General features: G+C 34.5%; 2 protein-coding genes across 2 annotated transcripts in view; both read right to left on the bottom strand.

The window, feature by feature from the left end:
• Positions 1-15711, bottom strand: part of LOC141386700 (angiotensin-converting enzyme-like) — a 211527-nt gene that overhangs the window by 7344 nt on the left and 188472 nt on the right. The gene's annotated exons all lie outside the window — the stretch shown is intronic.
• Positions 14014-14993, bottom strand: LOC141404657 (MIT domain-containing protein 1-like). The gene has a single exon (XM_073988197.1). It carries the CDS (start codon positions 14776-14778, stop codon positions 14092-14094), a length of 687 nt encoding a protein of 228 aa, XP_073844298.1. The 5' UTR covers positions 14779-14993; the 3' UTR covers positions 14014-14091.

Genomic DNA, 15711 nt, shown 5'->3' with positions numbered 1-15711 from the left:
TGTGCAAAGTATGGATCAAATCGGTTACTCCCTTCAAGAGTTATCGTGCGCACAAATTTTTCGAACATTTTCGAACTTTTGTGGAGGAGGTACCGGAAGGAGTGGACCGATATAGCCCATCTTCGAACTTAAACTAAGTATGGACAAAATATTACGAAAGCCAAATTTTGGATCCAATTGGTTGATCCGTTCGAGAGTTATCGTGCGCTCCAGCCAGCCAGACAGACAGACAGACAGACGGACGGACATTGCTCAATCGACTCCAAATTGTCTGAAACACATTTGGTCCAAACATACTTGGGGTCTAAAACCATTATTTCGATGAGGCACATTTTGCCCGTATGAAAGTGTATATACCCTCGTTAGCATAAATGCTGAGGGTATAAAAATAATTTCAGCATGAGCCAGGCTGGGATTCGAACCTGGGTCTCCCACAACTGAGTGTCAAGGTTGCCGGCGTCTTAGCGTTCTAACCCACCATCAACTTGTCAACACTTTAGTATACAATAATTGATGATCAAATCAAAAAATAAAATCTTCTGATATAGAAGAGCAATCACTAATGATGTAGGAATAAAACTTACCGTAGTATTTGTGAACATTGAAAAATGGGATTTCCAAGCAAGACTATAGGAAAAGTTTGGAGTTTCAATTAACTGACATAATTTCGCATATACATTTATCTAATGAAGTGCGATATATATACTAGTTTCCAAGCTTTGCCTTCGTCTGCCACAACAACAACATCCTAATACACCTGAAGATCGGCTTTACCACCCGTGAAACGTAGTGTAATGGTTGGATGCGTGGGACTTCGGTAGACTCCTAATTTTTCAATGTATCTCTAAAGGCCTTACAGCTCAACTCGAAAGAGAATTAATGAAAAAAAAAAACGTTGTTTCGCTTGTGATGATGTTACGGAACATGCTTTCCACATCCTCTCCACCCCCATACATTTATTTCATGCAAGGATTGTTAGAGCCAGGCTTATGCGAAATAGGTCTGTATTGAAGTGTACCAGTCACTTCAATACAGACCTATTGCGAGGAAAGCTAGTCCCCCACCTCAACTTTTAGTGTGGTCGTTCCTCGTTGATGCGACATTGTCATCCTCCCGAGAACTATCCGCACTGCTATAAAATGAGTCCGACATACTTTCTCAACAATCATGTATCGCTCATCTAGTAAGTATGGACACAGTTGCATCCGTTGTCTTATTTCGTTTGGATGGGTGGGGAACCAAAGTGAACGGATAAAGTCCATAGTTGAACATCAGTGAAGAAATATTACAATACGCAAAGGTCGGTCCAGTATCAATCTATCCTTTCGATATTCACGATGCCAATCAGGCGATTTAGTTGGTCATTGTAGATTTTAAGAGATTGTGCACTAATATGTCAACAAGCGTAGACTTGCCCACATAGAATATCATATCGGTGTAAACAGAACCACAGAAGTACTTTCGGTAAAAATTTGCAAACAATCCTTAAACTGCAATGAAGCAAAAATGTTGAACTTTTCATTTCGATCCGAGAAGAATCCTAAATTACACTTGTACCAACAATTTAGAAAATTTGTGTCTGAGGCACCCGAAAGAGTGGATCGATATAGTCGAAGCAGATTTATGCCTGGGAGAAATATAACGATGTGCAAAGTTTAGTCCCAATCGGATTCTCACTTCAGGGGTTATCGTGCGCGTCATTTTAGCGAAAAATTGTGAACTTTTGAGGGGGAGGTAGCCGAAGATGTTGACCGATTATGTCCAATATTTGGGCAAATTATTACGAAAACCAAATATTAGACCTAACCGGTAGATCCTTGCGGGAGTTATAATGCGCTCAAGTTAGACAGACTGACATACAGATAGATGGACGGTAGTAGTTAGTTTAACCGATTCTGAAACTGATGTCGTCCAAACACACGTTATTTCGATGAGGCACACTTTTATCGTATCAAATTGTATGTAGCCTTATTAGCCTAGAGACTGAGGGTACATAAAATTGTATCACTTACTCAGAGAGACGATCAAATCCAATTTGTTCAAAGAACTTTGTACCAATTGTGATGAAATCCAATGGAGCATAACGTTTTTCCGTCAATTCATGTTTAAGATTAGGCAACTTTTTGTCAGGATAAGGATTTCCAAAAACTGAATCTTTTTTCCAAGCTTCATAGAGAGCCTGCTCCATAAGATGGTGAGGAATGAGACCAGACGAAGGAATAATATCATCTCCATATTTATTCCACAGCGCCTGCCTCAGTTGAGCATGTAATTGTTGATATAGTGGATTTATGGCATCCATTAACTCTTCCAATTTATCTATTAATTTTCCATCTTCATATTGAGCATACCAAATGGTTGAGGCTGGAATTTCCGTGGTGGACATATTTTGATAATATTGAATGTAGGTGTTGAGAGCATGTTTCACATCCGTTGGTAAGCGATTACGCCATTCACTCCAATACCATTTGATTTCTTGCAAATCATTGCTGTTGATTATAATCGGCTTAATGTTACGAATGTAGGATACAAGCGCCGATGGAGGTGGTTGTGTTTTATTTGCCGCTTCACGTTGATACACAAAGCGAGATTTACCAATTCCCTTTAAAACTTTAGAGGCGACAATGAAATCATTGGTGGCATGTCGGGCATAGTTTAATTCTCGTATTAAAATTTCAAATTGTCTTCTTAGCAGTGGACTTTGAAATTTCGTCCAATCAAATTGTTCCATTAAATCTAAATAGGGTACTAATTGTTTCCATATCAATAGTTCGGGGTAAACTTGTTCATTGTTGTGGGATTGAAACACCTCCAAAGCACTTTGGCGATATAGCAAATCCATGGTTTCCATTAACTGTTGGGCACACATTTCGGTGCGACATTTTGCAGGATTCGTCTGTTGTATTGTTGGAGTAAAGTAGCCGAATAGTAGCAACTGAAATTGTGATTTTATATTTTAAATTTGTTTTAATTTCGTAAATTATGTTTATTTATTTACCGCAAGCAGAAAAGAAAAATGTCGTTCCATGTTTGTTTGTTTAGCGTTGGTTTAAGATTGACTTCAAATTTTATTTTTGGATTTGTGGGCTGAGACTTTGTTTGATAACCTCTGCTGATATAATTTGCGGTGTTTGGCAAAATAATGTCGAGGCCAACAATGGCCACCTATTTGAAGTGGAATATTGTCAGTGTTTCCATTGCAATTTGTGTTAAAACTAAACAAAACAAGTAAACAAGTATCACTCATCCTATGTGAATTGAAACTTTCATCTATTAACAATATAGAATCGGATACCGGCTTCGCAACCGAAGTCTTCTTACCAATAATTATGTTAGGGGATTTTCAGATTTCGGTTCCAGAGATATCGCGCCTTGAAAAAGTCGAATTTAAAAAAAAACTATATGCAAAGAAATACTCATAACTTCTTTAATATTTGCCCAATTTAAAAAAAATATTTTTCGTATGTTTTGTTGTTTTATAATCTATTTAATAAAAAATAGAAAAAAAATTAGCACAGTGGGATGCAATTTTTGCAATTTCTTGAAATTTTGTTGTATTAAATTACGATCAATTACAAAAATTTTAAGTCCTATTTGGTGGTGGGATTCGAACGATTATTTGTTCTTTATTTATTTATTTATTTCATATTTATACTTATAACTAAATTATAAGCATAAAGGAAGTGAAGCCATGACAACTGAGGTCTTAAGCTTTCACAGGTATTTACACTATTTGTTCTTATTTTTATTAAAATTTACAATTTTTCCTTTATGCGAGTGTGAAACATTTGTTATTTTACCAAAATTAATAAAAAATTACATTTCTTAAGGTAAGGTCACATTAGGCAAATATTTGCTCCAGTGACCGGCAGTGTGCGCTTACTGAAAGCAAGTTTGCGTAAATAATGCATTGACATTTGCTCTCAGTAAGCGCACACTGCCGGTCGCTGGAGCAAATATTTGCCTAATGTGACCTTACCTTTAGCATTTGTTTTGTTGTTTTATTTAGAAATTTAACTTAGAGATCTTAAAAACTCCGTCACTTTGCGATTTTAATACTGGTTTAGCAATTAGTGTACCAGCATTAGGGGTTATTACTGAATTCAGTTTGTTTGTGCCCGAGATAGGTTTCGCCATTGCATATTTCAAATTCGAATGATCATCTTCTGAAAAAATATCACTTCAATATTTGATAGATAGTTAGTTTATTGTTCGGCTGGCACAATAATTAAGCCATTTCCAAAATCGAAATATGACGCAGATTTTGAGGTGTTTAAGATGAATTCCTTAATAAAATAACAAAACAAATGCTAAAAATGTATTTTTTTGGTAATATAACAAATAATAACATATAAAGGAAAAATTGTATTGACAAATTTAAACAAGTCAGAACGGCGTTAAGTTCGGCCTGGCCGAACTTGTTGTACCCTCCACCACAAGTTGTATTGAAGTAAAATGGAATAATTAGTTTCCTTTCGTGTATGAAGAAGACTTAATACTAAATTGCAGCAATTTCGGTAAAACAATGTGAGACACCATTCTATGGGGGCTATTTCAAAACGTCGATCTATACCGACAAATTTCTGACGGAAAGTTTTTAGGCTCAAAGAAGACTAAATATCAAATTTTCTATATTTCGCTAAGAGAATATGGCTAAAACCTAAAAAAATACCGAAAATCAAGAAGTGCGCTTCTATGGGGACGTAGGAAGACGTGGACCTATACTGATAATACTCTTCTGGAATATTTTATAACTCTTGGAAGACGAAATAACGAATTTCAGCCATTTCAGTTGGAAATTTACGTCACAATCTTCAGTATCAAGGTTCTATGGGGGCTATATCGAAACGTGGACCTATACCGACGAATTTTAGTCAGAAATGGGGCAATATGAAAGCGTGGACCTGTACAGACATATACCTGGCGAACAGTTTTATATCACATTGAAGACTAAATACCAAATTTCAGCCATTTTGGTGGAATATTGAAGACACAGCCTTCAAAATACGAAAAATCGGGAGGTACCTTTCCATGGGGGCTATAAGAAGGCGTGGACCAATACCGAAAAATTTAAAGGGGAAGTTTGAGTACCCCCAGCGAAGTCTAAAAAGCAAATTTCAGCCATTTCGGTGGAATATTGAGGCCACAACGTTCAAAATACCGAAAATCGGGAGGTACCGTTCTATGGGGCCTATACGAAGGCATGGACCGATAACGACAAAGTTCTGGGGGGAAGTTTTATACCACCAACGCAGACTAAGTACCAAATTTCAGCCATTTCGGTGTGATAATGAAGCTAAAACCTTCAAAATACCGAAAATCGGGAGGTACCGTTCTATGGGGGCTATATGAAAGAGTGGACCGATACCGACAAAATTCTGGGGGAAAGTTTTACACCCCTAAAGAAGACTACGTACCAAATTTCAGCGATTGTGGTAATATAATGAAGCTAAAACCTTCAAAATACCGAAAATCGGGAGACACCGTTCTATGGGGGCTCTATGAAGGAGTGGACCGATACCGACAAAATTCTGGGGGAAAGTTTTATACCCCTAAAGAAGACTACGTACCAAATTTCAGCCATTTTGGTAGGATAATGAAGCTAAAACCTTTAAAATACCGAAAATCGGGAGGTACCGTTCTATGGAGGCTATATCAAAACGTGGACCGATATATCCCATTTTCAATACCAACCATCCTGCAAGTAATAAAAACTTCAGTACCAAATGTTGACTCTCTATCTTTAAAATTGCGAGCTGTATCTTCATTTCAACAGACAGACGGACGGACGGACAGACGGACATGGTCAAATCGACATAGAATTTTATGCTGATCAATAATATATAAACTTTATAGGGTCTCCGACGAAAATTTCGATGTGTTACAAACGGAATGACAAATTTAATTATACCCTCCATATGGTGGAGGGTATAAAAAAATTAAGAACAAATAGTTATCATTCGAATCCAACTACCAAATAGGACTTAAAATTGTTGTAATTTATCCTTATTTAATGCAAAAAAATTCAAGAAAATTGAACATTTCAATCATTGTTATAAATTGATTTTATATATTAAATCGCGAAAATTGCATTCAAGCCCACTGTGCAATTTTTTTATACTTTTTATTAAATAGACGATAAAACAATAAAACATACAAACAACGATTTTTTTCAAATTGGACCAACTTAAAGGCGCGATATCTCTGGAACCGTTAGTCAAAAAAATCTGAAAATATACTGAAATGTTTTGTTGATGAGCAGCATCACCACAGCAAAAAGTAAAGGAAATCAAAAACCTCATTTTAAAAATGTGTCCGATTTCACTCAGAAATCTTCATATGTATTTGGATTAAAGCTCAAAAAGGGTGCAGAGGAGGTACCTGAAGGAATGCAAGTGGATCTTATTTTGGGAGTCATTTCTTTTCGGTACATAGCGCGCCCTCCCATCATTTCAGGCGGTCACCGTATAAGTCAGAGCGTTTGGACCACTATATCAGGAAGCATGGACTTGTCTACGAAAATCATAATATCGCTGTAAAGAGGACCACGGTTTATACAAAAATTGTTCATGACTGAAATACACTAAGGGGATTGGTCCCCTACTTGATGTTCTTGTCAGGGATTGAACTGCAGACTTTCTGCCCACGGATATCTTTTCCGCAGTTTGCCAATAAAATTGTCTTTTTTTTTTACCGAGGTTGTCTTCGTTCGGTACACTGTAAGCTTCTTCAAACGTTTCAACTGAGCTAATGGCAAAGTGATCTATTCGGTTGGTATTATTATACCGATCATAAAAAGTCCAAGTAATCTTGTGGCAGTCTTTATGTTCCAAGATCGTGGTCCATGAATCGTTCTTCACTAGTATTTCGCGGCCAGACACGGTGCCCATTATATGGCGTAGTGCGGTATTAGCGGAGCTAACTTTTGCATATAGATCACCCATAAATTTTTATTATACGCTGCATTCAATTGGCTATAGAAGAGGTCCTTCGGAGGCACACTCGGTTGTCTGTCCGCCCGTCTGTCTGCTGAAATCACGATACAGCTCGCAATATTTTGGATAGAGCTTTATAATTTGGTACAGAAGTTTCTATTACTCCTTGGATGTTTGGAATTGCAAATGGGCTATATAGGTCCATGTTTTCATTTAACCTCCACAGAACGGTCCCTCACGATTTTCGGTATTTTGCGGATTTCAGCAACCTTATCAAACTGAAGTGGATGAAAATTGTTATTTAGTCTTCGATGGGGTATAACATATTCCAGTAGAGAGTTATGAGTATAGTCCCACGTTTTCATATAGCCCCAATAGAAGGGTACCTCCCGATTTTCGGTATTTTGAATCTTTGTGGACTCATTATCCAACCGAAATTGCTCAAATTTGGCATTTAGTCTTTGTTGGGGGTATAAAATTTTTCATCTGAAATTTGTCGATAAAGGTTCACGTCTACATATAACCCTCATAGAAGTGTGCCTCCCGACTTTCCGCATTTTGAAGGTTTTAGTGTCATTATCAAACTAAAATGGATGAAATATGAAATGTTATGGTATGGTATTCATTTCGATAGGGGTATAAAATATTCCAGTAGAGTTATGAGTATAGTCCCACGTTTTCATATAGCCCCCATGGAAGGGTACCCACCGATTTTCGGTATTTGGCAGGTCGTGAACTCAATATCCAACCGATATTGCTCGAATTTGGCATTTATTCGTCGTTGGGGGTATAAAACTTTCCACCTGAAATTTGTCGGTATAGCTAAACGTTGTCATATAGCCCCGATAGAACGATCCCTTCCGATTTTCGGTATTTTGAAAGTTTCAGCGCCATTATCAAACCAAAATTGATGAAATTTGGTATTTAGACTTCGTTGTGGCACAAAATATTCCAGCCCCCATAGAACGGTACCTCTCGATTTTCGGTATTTTGAAGGTTGTGGCCAGAATATCCAACCGAAATGGATGAATCTTGGCATTTGGTCTTCGTATAAAACTTTCCACCTGATATGTGTCGGTATAGCTCCATGTCTTCATATATCCCCCATAGAAGAGTGGCTCCGGATTTTTTTAAGGTTGTGGCCTCAATATCCGACAGAAATGGCTGAAATTTAGTATTTAGTCTTCTATGGGGTATAGCTCCACGTCTTCATATAGCCTCAATAGAACAGTAGCTCTCAACTAACAGTATTTTGAAGGCAATGCCTTATTTTATATATTTCGAGTTTTTTTTTTGTTGTCAAATTTTCGAACCGTGATTGCTGTAATTTGGAGATGTTTTGTCCGAGGATACAAAAGCTAAATTCAACACATTCAAAATGTTAATATTGGCCCATGTTTTGAAAAGGACAACGGTGACGGCCCACACGCAGAGAAAAAAATATATTTGATCCAACAATATTCCAAAAGCAAAATATGCATGGTATAAGTAAAGAGGTAGATTTAAATGAAAAAAATCTATAGAACCCTTGTTTTTCCTGAATTCATAAAACTTCAAAATTAGTAAACAAAAAGGCAACAAGTGGGTTTGTTTACAAAATTCCAATTTTGATCATTTTATAAAAAACTCGAAAAATGAATGAAGGGCCAAGGTTTCTCCACATAATCGAGTTGTGGATATGATAAAATGTTTGTTTCAATAATAAGCTGAAGGATTTCTTCCATACAAATGTTCTGAAAACAATTTTGGAAATCATTGAATTCGATTGTTTTTAAAATTGTTGGCATATTATTCAAACATCACACACACACATACAAAGATTGTGTATATTCCCAATAGAAAATCGAGTCTTCGATGACATTTTCATCGACGATTCGTTGACGAATGTTCCGAAATTGTCATGTACGACAACTTGCATGACCATGTCTTGCATTGTGTCTTGGCAACAAACCGAAAAATGTTCAAAAGTGTGCTTTGAAACAATTGTATACATATTTATTCAGATATACAATTTTTGATTTGTAATAAATGTAAAATTATAAAATCACAAAATTCGGAAACCGCGTTACTGATAAAACATCTTTTATTTATACAACCTGAATTATGTAGAAAACGGTAAGTTAGAATAAATAGAATTAAATACTTTAAAATTATTATTAGTTATATTTTGAATATGTGCATTTAGGTTGAAGAACATTGAAAATTCCAGTGACTGTAAAATACAACGCCTGTGCTATATGGTAAGACTTTAGAATATTTAGGAGATATTCACAATATTCATTTAATATCATTTCTTTTTGCAGAATCCAAAAATAAACATAGGTCGCCTTTCAGTCGGCTGGGGTAAGCAGTGTAAGGCGTGATAAAGCTTGAAGAAAATGGTAGATTGTAAAACATACGGGAGCTAAGTATTATTAATTGTTTAACTAATTTATTTTGCAAAAATTATATATTTTCTAATTAAATAAAAATAAAAATTTGACACACGACAACATAAACGAAATTGTCTTTAATTGGGTCATCGATGACTAGAAGCAAGACAGGGTCGGTGAAGCAGTCGTCGACGAAATACGGGGATTTTAGTCATCTAGATCGTCGTCGACGACAACTTCGCTTACCCTGTCGCCCAAGTTGTCGTGCATGAATACTGGGACACTTGTGTGAAAATGTCGTCAACGATCTCAAAGGGTTGTCTGCAAGGAGTCGTGAACGAATTGGAAATGTCATCAATGTTGTCTTAAAGACACTTTCTATTGGGTTGTTTTGAAGTTTTAGGAACAGTCGAAAGAAAAAAATTTAAATTGACAGGGAGCTTTGGCTAACCTTTATTATTAAACCATGAAAATATGTATTGTTAACATATTGTTGGATTCCTTATGTACACCTTTTTCAGATGTAATTCGAAACATTTTAGTTGTAATTCGTAACATTTCATTTGTAATTCGAGAATTCTATTTGTAATTCGTAACATTCCATTTGTAATTCGAAATATTCCATTTGTAATTCGAATTATTCTATTTGTAATTCAAATTATTCTGTTTGTAATTCGAATTATTCTATTTGAAATTCGAATCATTCCATTTCAAATGGAATAATTCGAATTTCAAATGGAGTAATTCGAATTACAAATGGAATGATTCGAATTTCAAATAGAATAATTCGAATTACAAACAGAATAATTCGAATTACAAATGGAATATTTCGAATTACAAGTGGAATAATTCGAATTACAAATGGAATAATTCGAATTACAAATGGAATTCTCGAATTGCAACTGAAATGTTACGATTTACAAATAGAATTCTCGAATTACAATTAAAATCATTCGAACTACATCTGAAAAAGGTGTAGTATTGTGAATCCAACAATCGTTTTTGTTAAATCCAAAAATAGTTTGTGTCAACTGAACAGCATTTCTCTCTTTTCTTCGAAAATTTTTTTTCTCTTCTTTCGCTATTCGATGCCGTGTTGAAAAAACAATTTTGGTGAGTTGTGGTGTTTGTATGACATGCTGCCTTTATCTTTGTTTTTGAGTGCATGTTTACCAACAATGAGACTCTTGTTTTTATTTGTTTCTGTTTTGTTTTATTCTTCTTCTTTATTTCATTCTTCTTTCCTTTTCATGTTTGTTATGGTGTTTAATTATTCCTTATGTTGTGGTGGCTGCTTGTGGCTTTTTGTTTGTCTTTGTTGTCAGCTAAAGTATCAAACCATGTATTGCGTTCATCAATGCTCGTAATATTATACGCGATATTTATATCAAAGTTCTGTGGAAAGTGTATATGAGAAGTATATACACTCAAATCAAAAAATTTAGTATCTGGTTTTCAGGGCTGACAATATGTTTTGTAAAAAATTTAGATTATGATTGTTCCTACAATCGGTATTGTTAACGATTTTTACAATATTTCGGAAATTCGAAAGTTGTTTTTGTTTTCTATGTTCGGAACAAAAGATGGTATTTTTGGATTTGGATTACAATGTTTGTACAAGACAAACACATTTTTGGAACCAAATAGATATTTTTGTTCCAACAAAACCGAAAAATATTTTTTCTCTGCGTGCATGCGAGCTGGGTTAAAGGGTTTTGCTTCCATTTGATGTGAATGTATGTTGATATGTTGGGATCTCATTGAGTTGAAAACCTCCTCGCAGAAAATGATCAATATAAAGTGATTTCCATCAGTTAAGATGTTCTGCTCTTCCAAGGAATAAGCCTTAACATTCCTATACACGGTGCTCTTGAATCAAATTTAAATGGAAGGTGCTTACACCTAGGAAGTTTTTGCGGATTCTGAAACTACAATATTCATAGATGAGAAAAATCAAAAAACAAAAAAAAAAAAATCGCCGGAGCGCTTTTTAAATAAATCGCGATTCAAGTTGACATTTTTAGGGGTTGTTTAGGTTTTCACGATTTTGCTTAGAAACCGCAAGTCCTATCAAAATGAAACTGAAAAAATGCTGTAGCTATAAAAATTCTCTACTACACCTTTTTCACATGTAATTTGAAACATTCCAGTTGTAATTCGTAACATTTCATTTGTAATTCGATTATTCTATTTGTAATTCGTAACATTTTATTTGTAATTCGAGAATTCCATTTGTAATTCGAATTATTCCATTTGTAATTCGAATTATTCTATTTGTAATTCGAATTCTTCCATTTGTAATTCGAATTATTCCATTTGTAATTCGAATTATTCTATTTGTAATTCGAATTATTCTATTTGTAATTCGAATTATTCCATTTAAAATTCGAATTATTCTATTTGTAATTTGAATTATTTTATTTGTAATTCGAATTGTTTTATTTGTAATTCGAATTATTCCATTTGTATTTCGAATTATTCCAATTGATATTACAAATAGAATAATTCGAATTACAAATGGAATAATTCGAATTTCAAATGGAATGATTCGAATTACAAATAAAAAAATTCGAATTACAAATAAAATAATACGAATTACAAATAGAATAATTCGAATTACAAATAGAATAATTCGAATTTCAAATGGAATAATTTGAATTACAAATGGAATAATTCGAATTTCAAATGGAATAATTCGAATTACAAATGGAATCATTCGAATAACAAATAGAATAATTCGAATTACAATTGAAATGTTTCGAATTACAAATGGAATTCTCGAATTACAAATAAAATGTTACGAATTACAAATGGAATTCTCGAATTACAACTAAAATGATTCGAATTACATCTGAAAAAGGTGTAGATTGACCTTTACGGTATTTTCGTAAGTTTTACCATTTTTGAGATATTCAAGTTCAAATTGGGACAATGCACTGACTGTATAGACCCCTTATAAAACAATGTCATGAAGGGTGCGCCTTAACTAACTTTTAATGAAAACCGCTTACACAGGGGAAGTTATTGTGAATTCTGAAACAGCAATGTTCATAGATGAGAAAAATCCAAAAACAAGAAAAAAAATCGCTGTAGGGATTTTTAAATAAATCGCGGTCATAATTCACATTTTTAGGTGTTTTTTAGGTTTTCACGATTTTGCTTGGAAACCGCAAGTTCAATCGAAATGGAGCTAAAGAAAATGTTGTAGCTGTGAAAATTCTCTACGGGATTGACGTTTATGGTTTGTTCTCAAGCTGTACCATTTTTGAGATAAAGAAGCTCAGTTTACATTTTTAGGTTTTTTTGTTAGGGTTTCGCGATTTTGCTTGAATACGGCAAGTCTTATCGGCATGGGACCTGAGAAAATCATATAGCTGTGAAAATTCTCTACAAGACTGGCTTATGTAATTTTTCCTAGGTTGCACCATTTTTTTAGATATATAAGTTTAAGTTGGGAAAATGCAGTCAATGTCATGTTTTATAAGGAATTGAATTTGAATTGTCCCAATTTCAACTTCTATATCTCAAAAGTTGTAAAACCTAGAAAGATATTATTAAGGTGAATCTTGTAGAGAATTTTGATAGCTACAACATTTTCTTTATTCCCATTTCGATGGGGCTTGCGGTTTCCAAGCGAAATCGCAAAAACCTTAACAACCCCTAAAAATGTCATCTTGAATCGCGATTTATTTAAAAAGCGCTCCGGCGATTTTTTTTTTTTATTTTTGCCTTATTAAGGCGAAGGCCATTTATAGTGATATTTAATTAATTCTCTTTCGAGTTAAGCTGTTAGGCCTTTAGAGATACATTGAAAAATTAGGAGTCTACCGAAGTCCCACGCATCCAACCATTACACTACGTTTCACGGGTGGTAAATCCGATCTTCAGGTGTATTAGGATGTTGTTTTTGTGGCAGACGAAGGCAAAGCTTGGTAACTGGTATATATATCGAACTTCATTAGATAAATGTATATGCGAAATTATGTCAGTTAATTGAAACTCCAAACTTTTCCTATAGTCCTGCTTTGGTAATCCCATTTTTTTTTTGTTTTTTGATTTTTCTCATCTATGAACATTGTAGTTTCAGAATCCGCAAAAACTTCCTAGGTGTAAGCACCTTCGATTTAAATTTGATTCAAGAGCACCGTCTATATTCACTTGAACCATTCCAACTTACTTTACTGGACCACGGGATAACCAATGGATTTCCCATATCTTAGCATTTCTCGTTTAACTTAGACAAAGTAGGAATTCATATTTTTCACGTCATCATCATTGCTGTCTCGCATCCCAGAATCAGTATACGATTTCGATTTATGGCAAAACGTCGAATCGTTTTCCATCACATACCTGATAGTCTTTATACGAACGAGTATTCCGGTTGAGTTTTGCAATTTTTGAAAACCGATTCCGTAGTAATAAAATAAAAAAAAGTTGGGTGCAGGCGAGCCATTCCTAGTTTGGAGATAGCGCAGCTATCTTTGCCTCCAAACAGATATCCGTATGACGGGAACATTTCGAACTCTGCTTCAGTGACTTTTTCCAGCAGTTTTCACTTACGTACCTGAGACGCCACGTAGCGGAGACGCAAAACAGTGGAGAAGAATGCCTGGATTCAACTGCCAAAGATTTTCAACATTGACAAAATAAACAATATTTTTTTACAAATAAAAAGTAATACACATTTCAACTGCATTTAATTTTAATTCAAGATAATAGTGTGAAATTTACAACATTTTGATTTTTTACAAGAACTTCATGCACATAAAACATTAAAATCGGCATTACTTTCCCGCAGAACGCCATATATCGACATCGGTCTTCAAGCAACGGCGAAAATCATAATCCGTAATTCCCAATGAGTACTCTGATATGGGCGCCTTAAATATATGCAGTCCACGGCCAATTTTTATGACTATTCCAGAGCTTAAGGCTATTTTGCGATCATGTAAGTGATGATCTTTCTCCACCACAAATTCTATGCCTTTCTCACGCAAGCTTCGTTGAATATCACTCAAATAAATGTCATTTCGTACACGATTTGTTAGCATTTTGATAAATTTCAATCGAGAACATTTTTTGACAGCCAATTCTAGAAATATAACCAAATTTCCCACTTGATATGGTTGTTGAAAATAAGGTTCTTCCAAATAGATTTCATGGACATCAGGCTCCAAATAATTTCCGAATAGAGTTTCGTAGCTGTGCCCTTGGGAATCTTCACGTATTTGTATGGAATTTAAAAATTCTCCTGTTTTTAGTAGTTTTGCGACTTGGTGATCTACAGCTTTGGATCGTTCAATATATTGGCGTATGTGTTCAAAATATTGTTTTGCAATTCTATTATTTTTTGAATTGTTGAGAAACTCGGTTAACAACTCTATGCCCAATTGGTAGTAATGTTGAGATTCCAACAAACGTTTATCGCGTTCACAGCGTGTTGCCTTCATGAGGATCTCCTTCGGATTCATGGTCTTGTCCGTTTTTTTAATTTGAATTTTATTTATGGTTCAACAATAATTTGGAAATATTTGTTTTGTTTTGAAAGAATGACAATTTAAATAAAAACATGAAATGACCAAAATAATTAATTGCTCTGTTCCAGAACCTGCAAGAAGCTACTATTTTTTACTACGATAACATTTTCTCCTTCATGTTATCGGAAAAAAATAGTAAAAATTAGTAGATTCTTGCAGTTCTGGAACAGACCAGAAATGTCTGCGTACTCGATAATTTGTGATAATTATTACTAATGTTTCTAAAATTGACAGTTGTTCAATGAAAAAGTTGCTGAAAAAAGTGTTTCGGCAACATTTAGTAAGTACGAAGACACACCAATTATTACAAATGTTTCGAATTTTGACAGTTGTGTAAGGGAAAAGTTGGTGTAAAAAGTGTTTCAGTAACTTTTCCTTTATGCAATTGTCAAAATTCGAAACATTTGTAATAATTATTACAAATTATCGAGTACGCGACAGGCATAATAGCTGTGTCTTTTTACGTGATAATTAGTAATAATTATTACTAATGCTGCAGATTTTGACAATTGTATAAAGGAAAAGTTGCTGAAAAAAATGTTTCTGCAACATTTACTCGTAGTAAGTAAAAAGACACCCCTAATAATTGGTGAAACAATTTTTTCAGCAACTTTTCCTTTATACAACTGTCAACATTTGAAACATTTGTAACAATTGGTTTGTCTTTTTACGTACTGAACTTTACTGAACATTTTTTCTTCAGTAAAGTTTTGACAATTTTATAATTGAAATGTTGCTAAACATTACTGAAGAAACAATGTTCAGTAAAGTTCAGTACGTAAAAGGACAAACCTAATTATTACAAATTTGGTGTGTCTTTTTACTTACTAAATTTTGCTGAAACATTTTTTTCACAACTTTTCCTTT

This window comes from Musca autumnalis, unplaced genomic scaffold (genome assembly GCF_047663935.1).
Source record: "Musca autumnalis isolate F117 unplaced genomic scaffold, ASM4766393v1 scaffold_5, whole genome shotgun sequence".
Lineage (NCBI taxonomy): Eukaryota > Metazoa > Arthropoda > Insecta > Diptera > Muscidae > Musca > Musca autumnalis.
Note: the sequence above shows the minus strand (reverse complement) of the source record. Positions and strands in the feature narration are given on the sequence as shown.